Genomic DNA, 19,967 nt, shown 5'->3' with positions numbered 1-19,967 from the left:
CATTGTGAAACATTAGAATACCAATTGAAATTTATTAAATATTTTTGGATGTTTTCTACATTTTCAAATATATTGATTTCAATTATAACACAGAATACAAAGTGTACAGTGCTCACTTTATATAATTATTTTTAATACAAATTTTTGCACTGTAAAAATGATAAACAAATAAATTGTATTTTTCAAGTCACCTCATACAAATACTGTTATTCTCTTTATAATGAAAGTGCAACTTACAAATGTAGATTTTTTTTGTTATATAACTGCACTCAAAAACAAAACAATGTAAAACTTTAGAGCCGACAAGTCTACTCAGTCCTACTTCTTGGTCAGCCAAAAGCTAAGACAAACACGTTTGTTTACATTTACAGGACAATGTTACCTGAAAGTGAGAACAGGCGTTTGCATGGCTCTTTTCTAGCTGACATTTCAAGGTATTTACGTGCCAGATATACTAAACATTCTTATGCCCCTTCATGCTTTGGCCACCATTCCAGAGGACATGCTTCCATGCTGATGATGCTCTTTAAAAAAAAAAAAAAAAAAAGCATTAATTGGATTTGTAACTGAACTCCTTGGGGGAGAATTGTATGTCTTCTGCTCTGTTTTACCTGTGTTCTACCACATATTTCATGTTATAGCAGTCTCAGCTGATGACCCAGCACATGTTGTTTGTTTTAAGAACACTTAGGCATGGTCTACACTGGGGGGGGGGATCGATCTAAGATACGCAACTTCAGCTATGAGAATAGTGTAGCTGAAGTCAACATATCTTAGATCGAATTAAAATTACTTACTTTGCGTCCTCGCGGCGCGGCTCCCCCGTCAACTTTGCTTCCGCCTCTCGCCAAGCTGGAGTTCAGCAGTCGATGGGAGAACAATTGGGAATCGATTTAGTGCATCTACACTACACCCCGATAAATTGATCCCCGATAGATCGATCGCTACGCACCAATCCGGCGGGTAGTGTAGATGTCCCCTTACACTGCAGACTTGACAAAATGCAAAGAAGGCACCAATGTGAGATTGCTAAAGCCAGACACAGCACTGGACTCAAGATTTAAGACTCTGAAGCGCCTTCCAAAATCTGCGAGGGACGATGCTTGTGGAACCCGCTTTCAGAAGTCTTACAAGAGCAACACTCTGAGGTGAAAACTACAGAACCTGAACCACCAAAAAGAAAATCAACCTTCCCCTGGAGGCATCTGACTCAGCTGATGACAGTGACTATGCGCTGGGCTCTGCTCCGGCGCGTTGTGGAGCAGCTCGCAGCGCTGGGATGGAAGCAGGCCCCGGCCCTTGGCGCGCGGAAGCCCTGGGGGCGGGGCGAACTGACTGGCCCCGAGAGCCGCCGCCGCGCGCTGCTACGGGGAACGGGGACGCTAAGCGCACACAGGCCTCGGGCTCTATGGTGACGCAGTTGGACGGGTCGCTCATGCCGACCCTCGCCGCTCTCTATGGTACCTGGGAGGAGCGGAGGGGGTGGTGCCGGGTTGCCGGCTCGGGTCCCACAGTCTCGCCAGTTTAAGCTGCGGACACCATGGCGGCTCCGAAAGGTGAGCGACTCGGTACCGGGGGGATGGGACAGCCCCTTCTCCGCGCGAGACAGATCCGCCGCGCCGCCTGCCCCCGCCCGGGAGCTGCCCGTCCCGCAGGGGCAGGTGCTGCCGCGACTAATTATTGGGGCGAGGGGGTCGCGACTGGGCACCCCCCCGCCACGGTGCAGGCGCATGAGGGGCCCGGCTGCGGGGGGGGCGGGCAATGTGGGTGGGGGTATAGGCGGGATTGGGTCAGCCTATGGGGGCAGGGGGATTAATGGCGGGGATGTGTGTGTGGGTAGGGGGGTGTGGGCGGGCTTGGGTCAGGCTATGGGGGGCAGGGGAAGGTGAAGGGCTTAATAGGGGCGGCGGGAGGAGGGGGTTAATGGGCTGGGTCGGGCTGTGGGGGCGCCAGGGAGACAAGTTAATGAGGGATGGGGCGGGCAATGGGGAGGAGGCCAGGGCGTTATGGGGGAAGGGGAAATCTGTGGGTGCTGGATGAGGGTTAATGGGTGGGGGGCACAGATATAAAGGGTCGTTATTGACTTAAAACTAACACTTTCTGTTATTTACTGCCAGCCTTCGAATAGTAAACATTTCAAATGTACTCTTCATACTTGGGTTGTTGTAGCGGTTTTGCATTTTTCGATGTGGACAATGAAACTAAACTGGTTGATTTCCCTTTTTGGTCATGGGCACTTGCATGTTTTCAATAAAACTCTAATATTGTCATGGAAACTTCCTGTTTGTACCTTGTAAATCATCTGGTTGTTGCAAAATTTAAATGCTGGTCCTAAAGCCAATTGATAGTGCCCTTTGAAATTGCATAGGGTAGTATATGAGTTTTTCTCTCTTCAAGGATATAGTTAACTTACATGATTGCAGCAGCGGGATGTGTGAGTTTACCTTGTAGAAATATGTTATACAATAAAAGGCGTCACTCCCTTAAAACAAACAAGCTGAGGTATAGGATTAATCAAATCATTATGATCAGTTCACTTGCAGTGAACTTAGAACACTCAGTCAGTAATTAACAGAGAACAATAAATTTATATAGGTCACACTACATTTTTTCAAAATAATGGAAGCAAATTAAAATCTAGAAGCTGTAGACTGCACAATGCAATTTTACTAAAGTTTGTCAGCCAGGGTACCTACATATATACACTGTGTCCTCCATTACAACATATCACATTTCAGAAACCTGCAGAGAGGTATTACAGAAGGTTTTATTTATTAGTAATAATATGTAACTCTTTTATAGTGGATTTCATCAGTAGATCTCAAAGCACTTTACAGAGGAGGTCCGTACCATTATGCTATGGGCCAGATTCTGCCATGCTTGTGTTGAACAGTATCTTAATGCAATAAGCAGGACTACTTGTGTACTTGTGACAGACCGGAGTTTGTTGGTGTTACAAGTTGGGGCTCCTCCGGGATTTCAGCTGGGAAGACTCTGAAGCTCGGGATGCGCTTCCTCAGCTAGGGGAAGTATGTAACCCACACACCTTCTGGGTGTGTGTTGTGTCCCACCTAGTGGCACTGAGACCACTTAGAGAGATGAAATGAGTCTGCTCTACAGCCTTAGCTAACAGCCAGTTGATCTGTAGCTCCAGAGGTCCCTGGTTCAGTTCTGCCCACCAACGACTGGGGTTTGTTGGCATTACACTTGCAGAATAAGATATCGCTCAAACTGAGAAAATATGGCAAATCTAGTTGTAAAACGTTACTAGATGATGTGTTAATGCAGGGGTCGGCAACCTTTCATACGTGGTGTGCCGAGTCTTCATTTATTCACTCTAATTTAAGGTTTCGCGTGCCGGTAATACATTTTAATGTTTTTTAGAAGGTCTCTCTCTACAAGTCTATATATTATATAACAAACTAGTGTTGTATTGTAAAATAAACAAGGTTTTCAAAATGTTTAAGAAGCTTCATTTAAAATTAAATTAAAATGCTGATCTTACGTCGCTGGCCCGCTCAGCCTGCTGCTGGTCTGGGGTTCTGTTCACCTAGGCGGGCAGTGGGCTGAGTGGGGCCTGCGGCTGGGACCCCAGCTGGGAAGGATCTGGCAGCCAGAACCCCAGACCGGCAGCGGGCTGTGCGGGGCTAGCAGCTGGGACCCCAGACCGACAGTGGGCTGAGCGGCTCGGCCCACTGCCGCTCAGGGGTTCCATCCGCCGGCTCTTGCCAGCCGGGATCCCGGCTGCCAGACCCGCTCAGCCCGCTGTCGGTCTGGGGTCCCGGCCCTGCCCACATACAGTGGGTACCTATCTTCTCCCTGGTTCTGGCCCATTCTCTTCCTCTCTCTGCACTAAGCTGAGGGTGGGAGTGGACCGAGCACAGAGCTGGGGGTGAAGGGTCGGGCCAGGAGCTAGAATGAGGGAGGGGGCTCAGGGTTGGGGCAGGAGGTTTGGGTGTGGGGGCACTTACCTGGGCAGTTCCCATTTGGTGTGAGGGGTGCAGGTGGGAATGTAAGTGGGGGTGCAGAAGCTCCCATTTGGTGCTCAGGGTGGGGATGGGGATGTGCGGGGTGCATGGGATGTGGGGGTGCAAGAGTCAGGGCAGAGGGCTAGGCACATGTGAGGGGGGTGCAGGTGTCAGGGTAGGGGGGCTGGGTATGTGTGGGGGTGCCAGAGTCAGGGCTGGGATCATGGGGGGCGTGAAGGAGTCAACAGAGGGCTGAGTGGTACAGGGCTCAGGGCAGGGGCCTGGGTGTGTGTGTGGGGGGAGCAGGGCTCAAGGCAGAGGGCTGTGTGTGTCTGTAGGGGGGTCAGGGCTTAGGGCAGAGGGCTGGGTGACTGCCCCCCCGAACCCGCAACCCCCGCCCCGCTTCTTGTCCTGACTACCCCTGCCTGGGACCCCACCCCCTATCTAAGCCTCCCTGCCCCTTGTCCCCTGACTGCCCCCTTAGAACCTTACCCCTACCTGTCCCCTGACTGCCCCAACCCTTATCCACACCCAGACAGAACCCCCTGGACTTCCATGCCTATCTAACCGCTCCCCGCCCCCTGACAGGACCCCCAGAACTCCTGACCCATCCAACCCTCCCCCGGCTCCCTGCTTGCCCAACCCCTCTCCACACCCCTACCTCCTGATAGCCCTCCCGAATCATCCAGCCCCCCCAGCTCTTTGTCCCCTGACCATCCCCTCCAGAGACCCCACCCTAACTGCCTCCCAGGACCCTCCTTGCTCCCTGTCCCCTGACTGCCCTGACCCCTATCCACCTCCCACCCCCTACCAGATGCCGGGACTCCCATGCCCCATCCAACCCCCGCTTGCTCCCTGACTGCTCCCTCCAGAGACCCCCACCCCTAACCCCGGGATCCCCATCCAACCCCCTGCTCCTCTCCCCTGACTGCCCCCACCCCTTATCCAACCAACCCAGACCCCTTACCATGAGGCTCCCCGCTGATCCAGAGCCCTTCCGCTGTGCACTCTGTCCCGGCAGGCCCCAGCGTGCCATTAAAAATTGGCTCGTGTGCCATCTTTGGCACGCATGCCATAGGTTGCCGACCCCTGTGTTAATGCAATGGCTAAGAGTTCTAGAGTCATTTCTGAACCACTGGAAAGTTTTAGATTCTGGACTTTTCAAAGGTGCCATGCAAAATATGGCATTAAAATACTACTTGAGAAATTCTTTTAACTAAACATAGATTTGAATCAAATCAAACCAAAATGGCAGAAAGGGGAAATAATGCTGCCACAGAAATTGTAAAAATGATCAGAAAGAGAGTACAGGAGGAGATTTTCTCTTAAACCTTCAGAATTGATGTCTTGTGTTGGAAAACCAAAATCACTTGTTTTTATATGATTCAAAACCTTACTCTTCCTAATTTTTATGTTTTAATGTTGTCAATTATAATTCACATATACAGTTAAAAAATCTTTCCAACACTACTTTGGTTGCAGTGAGCTATTACTGTTAGTACATTCTAACAGGAAATTCCAGGATCATGGAAAGATTATCTTCTCCTCCGCCCCTTCTCCCAGATAGTTTTCTTGGTCCACCATAGAGAGAATGGAAGAGTACTGCAAACGATAATGCTGTGTTTGCATAAGGAAATGTGAGGAGCATAAAACACAAAAAAAACCTCTTTTTCTACTGGAGAGACTGAGCCTGGGTCAAATTCATCCCTGTTGTTACTCCATTGAGGGCAGTGAAATCAATGTCAGTTTCACCAGTATTAGTAGTAGTACCTGATCCTCTTCTGCCAGAATTGAACTGCATATGTAAAAACAAGGATAAAGTCACTTTTTACAACTAACAAAGAGCTGTCTCACATCTTTATAATAACCATTAGAAAAGAATTAGTATTGGCTTGTTTGATCAGACAGCTTTAGAAATTATATTTTTAGAGTTGTGTGCTGCATTATTACGATGTAGTATAAACACAGGACTTTGCATGTACTTCATATGTAATGGATACAGTTAGGTGTTTAGATCCAAAATTTGACATATTTTAGAGCTGTTTAAATCTGGTAAGGCATATCTTTTGGATTTAAAATTTTAAAACTCTTTCCACGCTGTCGCCAAATAATGTTAAAAGTAGAAAAGCCATTGTGTGTGTAGCTCAGTAACCCGTTTGACCTGTTGTTGCAGACAGGTAGTCATCCAGCCTGCATGGGAGTTAATTTACAAACCCCTCTTGCAGAGGTGTTCTGATTCCAGTTTAGGGATGCTATTACACAAACAAGGAAATCACGTTCAGTGTCACTGTGTCTTTCGTTATGAGAGCTATCCTGCATTTTGGCCATGTTCCTGACCTCATCCTGCCACGCTGGCAATTGGTCCTATAGTGTAGTTAGTGTTTACCAAGGGAAGCTTTCTATATTCCTCTTGGCACCCACGTTGTGGTGCACGTGGCAACCCCCACAGCAGAGCCTTGGCTGCTTCTGCTCGTTTACCTAGTACCGTGGATACTGTTTTCTGCAGAAGCTCAAGAGTCTGATTTGGCTAGAACGAGGGGAACATTGGTAGTCAGACACAAAGCAGAAACCATGTCTTCTGAACTCATTTAAATTCTTGCCTACTCCAGTAATTTATTTCATGTACTAGAAGGTCTGTGTAGTCTTACGGGAGTAATTTGTAAAGACAGGTGCATAGGAAAAAAAAAGTCAAAACTGGGGGCTTTTGTTTCTGTACACTGTGTTGTAGTGACTATGTTGCTGTTTGTACATGTTGCCCAGTTTGTGCACAGAGCTGCCCCCAGGAGAAGGCATGGACCATCTCTTTGTTACCCCACATAACCATTATTCCCACCTTCTCTGATCAACTGTCACGTTCCCGCCACCACAAAACCTTTGGACTACATCATTGCATCTGGTTCTCACAGGGCCCACTGGTGATTGAACCTGATGATATTTTGAACAAAAACAGCTTTAATTCATGCTTGTAGCTGTTTCAGTGACTTCACGCTTACTCTATGGATGTTCTAGGCTTTGGAGTGACACACGGACAGAGTGACAATCCTGGAATCTTAGTATATAGATGTACTATTTTCTTGCTGTCTCATTACTATAGTGATGGAACCCCTCCTTTTGTACTATCACCAGAACAGTATATGAGAGGGTTGGGAAAGAAGCTTCCATTTATAACTGACTTTCCTGGATTGATCCTATTGTCTGTTATTTATTTTCTCATCTTTTCTTTTCCACTCCCATCTCAATTTTTAGTACATCTTAAACCCGCCATTTTTGCCGCTTTGTGCAGAGCCTTTTGCTGTTGCTACTCTGAGAGTCTGGTCAACTTTCTCCTCAGTATGCAGTGAGCTATAACTAGTTCTCAGCAAGTGGTCATACACAAGTTATAGAGACAAGAAGATAACAGTGGAATATAGATTACTGCATAGGTAAATATCAGTGTATGATTATACTCTTTTTAGAGCAATGGCGTTCTTTGGTAAAGGAACCCCCTTGAAATCAAGCATAGCTGGACATTCCTTTCTCAGATAGACTCTTTTAGGTTCCAATTTAGAATTCTTAGATATTGCAGTGGAATTGTAGTGGAACTACGGTGTGCTACTACAGTGCATTTGAAACTGCGCTACTGCTTTACAATGCTTGGTTGTGTTCTTAGTTTAGAATGAGGAACATAGTGAGTTGCTGTAAGTATACTAGCAAGTTGCTCTTTGTCTGTTTCATGTTCCTTACGGAGCTATATTTTTTCTTTCAGAGAATGTCAGTTTACTGTTTAAATTGTACTGCTTGACGGTGATGACCCTGGTGGCTGCAACGTACACTGTAGCTTTACGATACACGAGAATAGCAGAAACAGAACTCTACTTTGCAACCACAGCTGTGTGCATCACAGAAGTTATCAAGTTATTCCTAAGTGTGGGTATTTTGGCCAAGTAAGTATGAGTGCAAACCACTACTGGAACTGCATTCTCACTCTTCTTCACACACACATGCAGATACACGTACACACACGGACATGAGAGTCTCAGCTAGCTCTCTTTTTATATGCCTTACTTGTGAAGCTGGGCAGGAGTGGCATTGTAAAATAATGCTGTGAAAGGATCAGTTTAAAGCATATCAGAGCTTGTGAACTTTTTTCTAAATCACTTCTGTAAACCTCACAATATGCAGGTGTGTCCACTTGGATTTTTTTAAATGTATGTGCTTTGGAGTAGGTTCAAAATGGATTAGATGCAACATACTGAGTCTTCAGAGTTCAGCATGGATGAGGGCTTGGCTTTTTCCAGAAGTGTGTATGTGTAAAAACTTAGTATTCCCACTAATAACAATCTTCAGAGTAATTCTGCAAAAATCTTAATATTTCTACTAGGGGTGAAAGATATAATGGTTAAATCCACACTGAAGGATTATGGGAATTTTAAGAGCCTCTGCAGTCTAGCCTTCAGATCAGCGCCAGGTACAAAAAAGCTGAGTGCGTGGGGGAGGTGGTCTGTCACTGCCGTTTCTTCCCTTCTTCCTGTGACATCTAGATTCCAAGGTCAAAAGAGACCCTGATGTTCATCTAGTCTGACCTCCCGCATAACACAGGCCACAGAATTTTCCCAAAATAATTCCTAGACTCTCTAGAGCATAGCTTTTACAAAAATATTCAATCTTGATTTAAAAATTGTGAGTGATAGAGAATCCACCATTACCCTGGGGAAATTGTTCCAGTGATTAATTACTTTCACTGTTAAAAATTTACACCTTATTTCCATTATAAATTTGTCTAGTGTGAACTTCTAGCCAGTGGATTGTGTTATATTTTTCTCTGCTAGATTGAAGAGCCCCATTATTAAATATATATTCCCCATGTAGATATTTATAGACTGTAATCAAGTCACCCCTTAACATTCTCTTTGTTAAATTAAATAGATTGAGCTTCCTGAGTCTATGACTATAAGGCATGTTTTCTAATCCTTTAATTATTCTTGTGGGTCTTCTCTGAACCTTCTCCAGTTTATCAACATTGTTCTTGAACTGTGGGCACAAAACCAGGTACAGTATTCAAGCAGCAGTTGCACCAGTGCCAAATACAGAGATAAAATAACCCCTCTACTCCTTGAGATTCCTGTTAATGCATCCCAGGATCGCATTAGCTCTTTGCCACAGTGTCACATTAGGAACTCATGTTTAGCTGATTATCCACCACAGCCCCCAAATCTTTGCAACCTCTTTAGTGTGCAAAAGAAACGCAGCTGGTATATAAACTCAGTGTTATCTCAAGATAACTGAGAGTTGCTTACATTTCAGTTTCTGTTAATTTAAAAGATCCAGCAAAAGTTTATTTTTTTAATAAACATATGCAGTATCTGTAGTAATACTAGCTTGAATTAAAATTTATAATGTTTATTAATGCTGATGCTTCAGTGTATAACCTGATCACCCAATGGATTCAGAAAGCAATCTGCTCCCTTGGTGCAAGGTGTGCATTTTGTGCCTTTGTCTGAAGCAGCCAGTGCTGATCACTGTTAAAGTGCAGGACACCAAATAAGATAAACCAGAGTTCTGTTCCAAAATCGAATTTATGTAATTAAGTACACTTGCTGTAGTTCTCTACTGTTTACATTTTCAGCGTTGTTACTTTAAACTTTGAATAAATGACTGCCTTTTGAAATGGAGACTTATTATAGTTTAAGATGTGTAATTATTTACTTTGCCTACAATTATGGGAATAAAATGAACCTGGCGTACTCCTGGCCACTAAACTCTGAATTAGTAATTTGTTCAGATTACCACATGATTTATAGCTTCTTAGAGTTGGGACTTAGAAAGCCAAACTGACTTCTAGTTTTATTTGGGATTACATATTTTGAACAAGTAAATACATACATGTTGCAAGCTTGATTATCATTTATATCTCTCACATATCCAGTCCCATGAAAAACACAGAATAAATTTCCAAGTTAAATATACAGAAGCATCATGGATGTTGAATTAGAGCCAAAGCACTTTATTTACTTATTGCAAAACCAAGGCACATAGGAGAATGTGTGATTAAGATCTGTTGTGAGATCTTTGTACTCCTGGTGCCAGTGATGTGAATGAGGATGAAGTTTCTTTATTAACTTTTAATTTTTACACTTTTTGTGGGTTTAAATCTATCTAGGTGTGCCCACAGTGTGTAATTTAACTTTAAATTACAACGTCTAATTCAGAATATTTTTGTTTTTCTATTTTCTCCTGCCCAACTCAAATAAGAGGTCTCACAGAAGGGCAGCATATCTGACGCTGTAATATTAAAATTATAATCAAATATTGAGTGTGAATAATCAAAACAATTGCTCATGTTCTCCAAAACGAGAGTAGGAATGGTGTTTAAAGGGGCATCATTTATTTTTCATTACTGAAATTCCATGCCAAATGTCAGAACTACACAAAAACTCTGTTGTTTAACCACCCAGGCCCCTGCTGCCATGCCCACCCCACCCTCCCCCGCCATCACGAAAAATTTCTCGGGCACCTCACACTAAAGATTAAGAGAAGTTCCTAATCTTCAGTACAATCTGGATGGAACAGATGGAGGAAAGGGGAAACATAACAAGCAAAATGACAGTTTGGCATATGTCTTGTTAAATTGTTAATTATGTTTCAGTAGTCTGTCCATTACACTTATGCAGTATTTCAGTTGAGTTTATTTTTTCTGTGTATAAATAGTAACTATTTCAGCCTTTGGCTGCATGTATATAAACTAGAAAACATCTATCCAATGAAACAGAACTAAATAGAGACAAGTCAGCTAAAGAAAACTCAATTGTCTTCTAACTACGAAAGAAAGTATGGTCAGCTGTAATAAGTTGTGCTCCCTTCCTCTTAATACAAAATCCTGGCATGTGAGGTCATTTTGGGGGGGAGGGAGTGGGGGGCGCAGCGTAAGATTTCTCCTAAATAATAAAGCAAACTGCAATTTTTTTTTCCTGTAGTCAAGTGGTGGTACTCACAAGAGATCCTTCCTTTAAGTGAGATGATTTGTTTAATCATTTACATTAGTAACTTTGCTGAAATACAACCACTGTCTAATTTGGTTCATCATATTACTGCTATAATTTAACTTTGAGTGACCAGCCAAGCAGTGTACTGTCCATTGGACCTGATCGATCATGCTTAAGTACATTATTTTGTAATAGTACAGTACTGTATTAGAACACTTTGAACAAAGGTAGGTGCAGTTCTATCCATTTTTTTTCTCGTATTTAACAGCCTGCCTTTAACAAACAAAATGTGTGATATTTTGCGGGATACCATCGTATGAAAGGTCAGGCTTTTGTGGTATTTTTCCACATTTAATCTAACAGTTAAGCTTTACTGTAAACAGAGTACAGTTAATGTAGATAATTCTTTTGGAACAGAAATCTTCTTCCTGGGCTGGATCATACAGTGCCAGGCAATGTGATGTGCTGTTTGAGGAATAATACCAAGAAACTCCTATTACATTAGATGCTCATGTAATGTTTTGTATCACAGTATAAACTTCCTGCATGGTGCTGAGCTGCAGCATCCATTTCTGTGCCTCTGGCACCACAGCTCTGCCTAGAACACTGCTTGCCCATAGTTGTCTTTGGAGAGGCAGAATACAGGTACAGGAGGGAAGGGGTGCTCTCCAGGTCTGGTTAAGGGCTTGTCTAGGAAGGTTAATCCGAATTAATTTAAATGTAAATTTAAAACAGATTAATTAAACAGCACTAAACCCCATGTGGACACTTTTATTCAGAATTAAAGTGGCCTTAATTTCATTTATCTCAATTCACTTTGTAAGTTACACCAGAAGTGGGACAACTTAGAATCAGAAGAGTGCAAGGGTAGATTAAAGCCACAGTAGCCCCCCATTCCCCTGGGCTGAGAGTTCTGTGCTGAACCTCTTAAAGGCACAACCCAGAATCTCACCCGGAGGCTTCAGGGGATTTGGAAAATCACAAAAGATATTTGAGATGAGTCCAATATTAGTAGCAATAAGGAGCAATTCTTTGTCTTTCTGTGTGTATACTTCGCACTCGAAACAATGTGTAGAGCAACTAATGTTATTGAAACTCTCTGTAGGGCCAACCTGTTGTTGAGAATTCATGTGTTAATGCCTCTGACCTTTATCATTTCAAAATCTGCTCCTGGCCCTTAATGGTTTGTACTTGTAGGGAACCAAATTGATTTTCCGTGTAATATTTTTAATTAATCGGTGATCCCAACTGTTTATTAAAAGCAAGTTTTTAAAGACCTTTGAAAGAACTCTGTTCAGGCATCTCACTGTAAATGAGTCATCAAATATAGTTGTGCTAAAACCTTTTATTTTGCAGAGAAACTGGAAGCCTGGGTAGGTTGATGACGTCTTTAAGAGAAAATGTATTAGGCAGCCCTAAGGAATTGCTAAAATTAAGTGTTCCATCTGTGGTGTATGCGGTCCAAAACAACATGGCTTTCTTGGCTCTTAGCAATTTGGATGCAGCAGTCTACCAGGTAACTGGCATTATTATGGTTAGGAACCAAAACACAGAATCCCTATTTTTACTCATTTTTAGGGTGTAGTTTTGTTTGCTTTAATGTCTTTTAACACCTTAGAATTTTATTATTATTATTATTATTATTATTCAAGCACTGAAAAGTGCTCATTAAAAGACGCACATCAGGACAGACACTGAAAGACAAAATGAACTGGGAGGCCCAGAGGCAGGAGATACTGTATTTATCTTTCACCAGGAAATCTATTTTTTCTCTTATGATGGAGTGTCTTGAAGAAAAGACAAGTTTTTAGGAAGTATTTAAATAAGAGGATGGGGGACCTGGTACGTGATGTAAGAAAATGCAATGGCAGGAATCTTTGTAGGTTTATTGAACAGAGATTTACGTATTTGTGTGAAAATTGGTGGTTGCATTAGTAATGGGAGGGAAATCCCATCTCTTGTAAACAGTGATTTATTATTGGCATCATGTGGCATTGTGTGTAGCCACACTTTAAAAAGCTGATTACCACACAGTTGTTAAATGCAAGTAAGAAGTGAAACCTGGAGCTCATCACATCAAGTAATACAATCTGTAATTCACAGTGCATATGAATAGGGCATGAATTTCGGTAAGTCCCTAAAACAGTCTTGCCATCTTCTATGTTTTTGTGTTCAGTTAGAACCAAGTTTTGTTCAGTGTTATGTCACTTAGAACATTGCTGGAAGGTGCTTAAATACTGTGGTGATGAGGGTGTTATAAGAACCTTTATAGAAGGGAATAATTCATGTGTAGTTTAAGTTGAAAAGTATAACCCTAATTATGTTTGTTACTATTACATTTTGAAACCATGTATTTAGATTTAATAGTGGAAGGAATTGAGATTAAACCTTCGTTGTAAGTAAATTCCCCTCACAAATTTGTCTTATTGTTAAAGTAACTCCATTTACTAATATAACCCTTATGCAAATTACATAAGAACAGAAATAACCCCCCCTCCAAAAACTTAAAAATTAAAATATTTTGAAATAATGAGGTAAGGTACTCGTATAAAATATTCTACTATCCTTACCATGTGTTAATCACAATATTGATATGTAAAAATTCACCATATGCACTTCATAATCAACAATAACTCTGACCCATAAGACAAATATGCACATCACTAATATTCTATATGAAAATACAGTAAGAAAATGCAAAGGTTGCAAAGTGAAGTACTTGAAAGTCAGGAAAAGCCAATTTTAAGCTTACCTCTATGTTAAAATACTCTAATTACACAAAAACATACTGTTGTTTCTACAGGGTCCTAGCCTCTTTCAGTCCCCAAATTGGATGATGTGAAGTGAATGAAGAAGGGGTGCAGTATTTATGTTTAAATAACTTATTAAAAGAGAGGTGAAGAGGGAGGTAGCACGCAGTACAATTGCAAGCTGTTAACCCAAATTTAAAAAAAAATCACTGTCGTAAATAACTAAAATATTTTTATAAAAGTCACATTCTTTGTAAATATTTTTATTCTCACTATTGAATGAATGCACGTCTGCGTCACTCACAGTATGCTATCCAGTCTGAGCACTAAAAGCCAAGTTATGCTGTTACACCAGTGTAAATAAAAAGTAAACCCATCAACTGCCATTCAGTCGTTCCAGATTCACATAGTTGTAATTGCAAATGAAATTTAACCCCGAATGAGGCAGGGAATTAATATCTCTGAGTATGAAATACTATATGCTGATGCCAGTGTATAGTGGAGTTCAGTATTCTATCGGTTGTGGTTTTCATAGAATCATAGAATATCAGGGTTGGAAGGGACCTCAGGAGGTCATTTAGTCCAACCCCCTGCTCAAAGCAGGACCAATCCCCAACTAAATCATCCCAGCCAGGGCTTTGTCAAGCCTGACCGTAACAATGTCTAAGGAAGAAGATTCCACCACCTCCCTAGGTAACCCATTCCAGTGCTTCACCACCCTCCTAGTGAAAAAGTTTTTCCTAATATCTAACCTAAACCTCCCCCACTGCAACTTGAGACCATTACTCCTTGTTCTGTCATCTGGTACCACTGAGAACAGTCTAGATCCATCCTCTTTGGAACCCCCTTTCAGGTAGTTGAAAGCAGCTATCAAATCCCCCCTCATTCTTCTCTTATGCAGACGAAACAATCCCAGTTCCCTCAGCCTCTCCTCATAAGTCATGTTCTCCAGCCCCCTAATCATTTTTGTTTCCCTCCGCTGGACTCTTTCCAATTTTACCACATCCTTCTTGTAGTGTGGGGCCCAAAACTGGACACAGTACTCCAGATGAGGCCTCACCAATGCCGAAGAGGGGAATGATCACGTCCCTCAATCTGCTGGCAATGCCCCAACTTATACAGGCAATTAGAACATATGGCCATACACTAGTCCTTTTTAATAAGCAGCCCATAAACTTTGTGATGAATACAGTGAGGGCCTCATGTGGGATGCTCCTAAGCAGACAGTTTTCCGCAAGTCACCAACCAAGTTTACCGCTAAATGAATAATGTAACTGAGCAGAGGTGGAAGTCATCAGGTTCAGCATATATTGCCATTTCGTATTTTAGCAACACAGACTTACTGGCAAATTTAAACACCAACAAGAAAAGGCTATTTTCAGAATTTTGATGGAGTTCATGTAATCATATGCTATTTGCTGTTTTCCCTTTCTTAGGTGACATATCAGTTGAAGATCCCGTGCACAGCCTTATGTACGGTCTTAATGTTAAACCGTTCCCTCAGTAAATTGCAGTGGTTCTCAGTCTTTATGTTGTGTTGTGGAGTCACACTTGTTCAGTGGAAACCTGCTCAGGTTACAAAAGTACAGGTAAGCCTTATCACTTGGACACTTCAGCAGAAACAGCAGGCTGCCTTGAGCTTCTTCACCTACCTATTTCACTCACTGTATGGTGGCTGTGGAATATTTGTAATAATGTATTCCAGGTGCATCACAATTGTGTATCCATTTTGTTTTTGCAGCCATGCTGTTTCACAATGTAAAATGTTAGTTTGATTGTCTAGTTCAAATTCAATGGTCCCCAAACTGTGGAGTGTGCCCTTGTATGGGGGTGCAGAGGAATGTTTGGGGGAGGGGCATGGTGGCCACTCAGCCCCGTTCTGCCCCCAGCTCCGTCCCTGGCTCCCAGCTGCGGCTCCACTCCCAGCTCCTGGCTGCAGCTATGCACCCAGCCCCGCCCCCGACTAAAGCCCTTGCCCCGCCCCCAACTGCGGCCCAGCCTTGGCCCTAGCTCTCGGTTGGCTGCGGCCCCAGAACCGCTCCTGTCCCAGCCTCAGCCCCTGGCCCTGACCATGGCCCTGTTCCCAGCCCTGGCTCCCAACCGTGGCCTGCGGGTGGATTGGGGGATGGTCAAGGGTAAGTGGGAGCACAAGAGAGAGAAAGTTTGGGGACCACTGCTTCTTCGAGAGATGTCCCTGTGGATGCTCCACTCCAGGTGATGGTGTGTCCCTGCACCTTTGTTCTGAGAGTTTTGCAGCAGTGTCCGCATGGGTGTCACACGTGCAGTGCCTGGCTTGTGTGATGTCGGTGCTTCAACTAGCTCACGTGCGACCCGGACTCCTCAGTTCCTTCTCAACTGTCCCTGGCCTGTGACAAAGCTCAGCAATCCTGTTGAAATCCTTCATTTCAAATAGATAAGTTTAGATAAATTAGCGAGTTAGGATAGTTTAGACAAGTTACTTTTCAGTTGTTCGTTATGTCTCCTATTTAAAAAAAAAAAAGTTTTATTTTTCCATCCCTTGGTACAGTTACTATTAGGTTAGGAAGATGCATGGTTCACCAGGATTTAAAAGATGCACAACATGCAGAGAGGCGATGCTTGTGTCAGATGGACACACTCAATGTGTCCGTTGACTAGGGGAAGCTCACATTCCTCAGAAATGTGCCCACTGTAACAAACTGAAGGCTAGGGCATGAAGGGATAGAGACCTGAGACTTAAACTCATCTTGATGGAGAAGTCCTTAAGACCAGCCTCCGACCCGGGGCAGGAACCCTCTTCCTATCATAAGTCACCGGTCTCCTCACTGCCAAAAAACCTGCAAAAAAACCCAGCCACCCTCTTCACCCTATAGAGAGCAGACAAACACAAAACGGTCACCAACCAAATCGCTCTCATTGGTACTGGCTGCACCACCGGGTATACTCCAGGCACCTCCAGCACCATCTGCATGGTGGCCACTGTTGGAACCCAGCCCTCTGGTGTTGAGCTAAGGGCTCTAAGCTGCCTGCCTCCACCACGGGCTCCAAAGGAGACAGAACCGGCAACCACTCCTATCTCCGGGCCACAGCCCAATGCTGCTAGCGTAATGGTGCCGACACAAACTGCACCGGCTCAGCACACCGTACCCCCGATACAATCAGCACCTTGCCCTCTAGCACCGAGGCTCTCGGCACCAGAAGAATTTGTTGGTCTCCTCGACTCCAGAGTCCCCTCTCCTAGACACCGGTGTCTCACTGGGGCCAGCGGTACCACGCCAACATTTATCTTCGATAGCATCACAGTTCTCGAGCGATAAAAATGAGGAGGTTGAAGGGGTATTCTCCCCTCACCATTCCTCCCCAATCAGGACACCTGTGGCTACTGGACCCTGTGACCATGACCCTCATATGCTCATGACATGCCACCATGGTTCGGCCGCCCATGGATGGCAGCACCCATGCCCTATCCTGGTCATTGGCCATATTGGAATCCCTGGGGGTCTTACAAAAGATACTACAGCAGGCGCCACAGCCCACATAGGGAAGATGCCAGATCCCCACCTCCACCTTCAGAGACTGTAGTGTCCGAGACAGGAGGTGAACCCATGGCAGAGCAGGAAGAGGACACTGCTCCTGACACCTCGTCAACCAAGAACAATTAATCCTCCTCACCGGAGGAGGCTATTATGCCTCCAACTACAGCAAATGACTTTACTCACATTCAAGACTTACTCAAAAGAGTGGCCAATGAGCTCAAAATTGCTCTGGAGGAAGTACCGGAAACTCAGCATGAGCTAACGGATATTTTACAGACATCTTCCTTCTCCAAGATAGCCCCATTGATTGGCAATGCTATCATGGAACCCACCAAGACTGTGTGGCAAACTCCAACCACCGTACTGTCTACCTGCAAAAGGGTGGTCTGAAAATATTATGTTCCCTCGAAGGGATTGGAATTTCTATTCATGCACCCAACTCGCTGGTACTGGAAGTGGTCAACCAAAGGGGCAAACAACAGCACTTTCAATCCACCCCCTTCAATAAAGAGAATAAGAGGTTGGACCTATTCGGCCGCAAAGTATACTCTTCATCCACGCTTCAATTCAGAGTGGCAAATTACACAGCACTACTTGCCACATACGACTACAGGGACTATGGGAAATTTATGGACTTTATTAACGAGATCCCAGAGGAAAAGAGGCAACAATTTAAATCTCTGGTCTCTGAAGGACAGATGATAGCACGCACGGCTCTACAGGCCTTACTAGATGCTGCTGACATGGCCGCCAGGTCCATGGCTACAGCTGTGGTAATGCTTGTGGTTTAACTCCTCAGCATTCCCACGGGAGATACGAAATACGGTCAAAGATCTCCCCTTCAATGGAGAAAAATTGTTTGCAGCCAAAACCACTGAGTACTGCACACAATGAAGGACTTGTGGGCCATTTTCTGGACCCTCGGCATTCATACACGTGCTACAAGAAGGAGACAATACAGGTATCAACCATATCAGAGGAATAGATACCCAACATACACACAGCAACACCAGGGGCCTTACGAACACCAACACCAACGACAGACAGAGACCACAACGACAACTCCCTCTACCACCAGCGGCATCTCAACCTACTGCCTCTAATAAACAAATTTGAAGGCTTGGTTGAGGGTCTGGAAGACCTCTCCCACATTCCAGCACTTACACCATCCATCCATCTATTTGGAGACAGTTTAGTCTCATTCTACCTGAAATGGGCTGCCATCACCATGGACAAATGGGCCTTAGAAGTCATCCAAATGGGCTTATACCATTCCTTTCCTATCGATACTCTCCCACCCACCTCCCCTCCCCGTCCCTCTTCAGGACCCCTCTCACAAACATTTGCTATGCCAAGGTAGATCATCTCCTCCAATTAGGGGCCGTGGAGACTGTTCCTGCACAACATGGGGGAATGGATTTCACTCCCACTATTTTTTTTTTAACACAAAAGAAAAATGGGGATGGCAACCTATCCTCGATCTCAGGTGACTCAACAAGTTCGTGAGAAAGCAGCAGTTCAAGATGGTCACCTTGACAACAATAATACCAGTGTTGGAGCAGGGAGACTGGTTTTCAGCCCTTGACCTGCAGGATGCTTATTTTCATGTTACGATACACCTTGCCCACAGGCATTTTCTGAGATTTACTTTGGACACAGACGACTATCAATATAAGGTTTTACTTTTCGGCCTGTCAACAGCGCCTCGCATTTTCGCAAAGATCCTCGTGGCAGTAACGGTGCATCTGAGAAAACAAGGAATAATAATATTTCTTTACCTGGACGCCTGTCTCACTCACAGTCAGATGCCATTTGCTCTACCCAAATGATGATAGATTGCTTCCAGAGTCTGTCTACAAATAAACAAAAAGAAATCACAATAGAACCAGCTCAACAGTTAAAATTCATCAGCGCTTACTTTGACTCGGTGGCGACGAAGGCTTCACTTCCATGAGACAGATTCAACACCATAAAGACACTCATATTCACAGTGCGGAACAGGTCACAGCTCACACATGCCTACAACTATTGGGCCACATGGCAGCATGCACATTTGTGGTCAAACATGCATGCTTGCACATGCGTTGCCTGCAAGGATGGCTAGCAACCGTCTACAGACCAAACAAGCACAGGGTAAACATACGATTAACAATGCCCCCTGAGGTCAAGGACTCACTAATCTGGTGGACTCAACCTGTGCTTGGGAATCCCATTTACACAAGATCCTCCATCACACGTGATCACAACAGATGGCTCCTTCATTGGGTGGGGAGCACACATGCAACATTGCACAGTTCAGGGATTATGGTCCACACCTGTGACAAGGCTACACATAAACCTGCTAGACCTTTGTGCCATCTGCAATGCTTGCGTCCACTTCTTACCGTTCATAAGAAACCAAAACATAAGAGTAATGACCGATAACATCGCTTGTATGTTTTACATAAACAGGCAAGGGAGAGCCCAACCACACTCGCTATGTACCAAGGCTATGAGACTCTGGAATTGGTGTATCCAACACAATATTCATATCTCGGCTTCCTACCTACCTGGATGCCAGAACACCATGGCAGACGAACTCAGCAGACATTTTCCCCACGACCATGAATGGGAATTAAACAACGTGATACTGGAATGCGTATTCTGAAAATGGGGCCACCCACAAATAGATTTATTCACGACTGCCTGCAACACCAAATGTCCGAAATTCTACTCTAGAGCAGATCTGGGGAAGTGATCTATGTGGGATGCGTTCCTGACCAGGTGTAACAC

The 19,967-nt window shown here is 44.1% G+C and overlaps 1 protein-coding gene across 3 annotated transcripts in view; it reads left to right on the top strand.

The window, feature by feature from the left end:
- Positions 1-375: 375 nt before the first annotated feature.
- SLC35A1 (solute carrier family 35 member A1) overlaps positions 376-19,967 on the top strand; it is a 38,427-nt gene continuing 18,835 nt past the window's right edge. The window contains exons 1-4 of one of the 3 annotated variants that reach the window (XM_039530082.1): positions 376-434; positions 7,714-7,891; positions 12,287-12,446; positions 15,117-15,269. In XM_039530082.1, the coding sequence (XP_039386016.1) occupies positions 7,755-7,891; positions 12,287-12,446; positions 15,117-15,269 (450 nt within the window). In that variant the 5' untranslated portion in view covers positions 376-434; positions 7,714-7,754. The other 2 variants (XM_039530081.1, XM_039530080.1) reach the window with 2 other exon arrangements.

Source organism: Mauremys reevesii, linkage group 3 (assembly GCF_016161935.1).
Source record: "Mauremys reevesii isolate NIE-2019 linkage group 3, ASM1616193v1, whole genome shotgun sequence".
Lineage (NCBI taxonomy): Eukaryota > Metazoa > Chordata > Testudines > Geoemydidae > Mauremys > Mauremys reevesii.
Note: the sequence above shows the minus strand (reverse complement) of the source record. Positions and strands in the feature narration are given on the sequence as shown.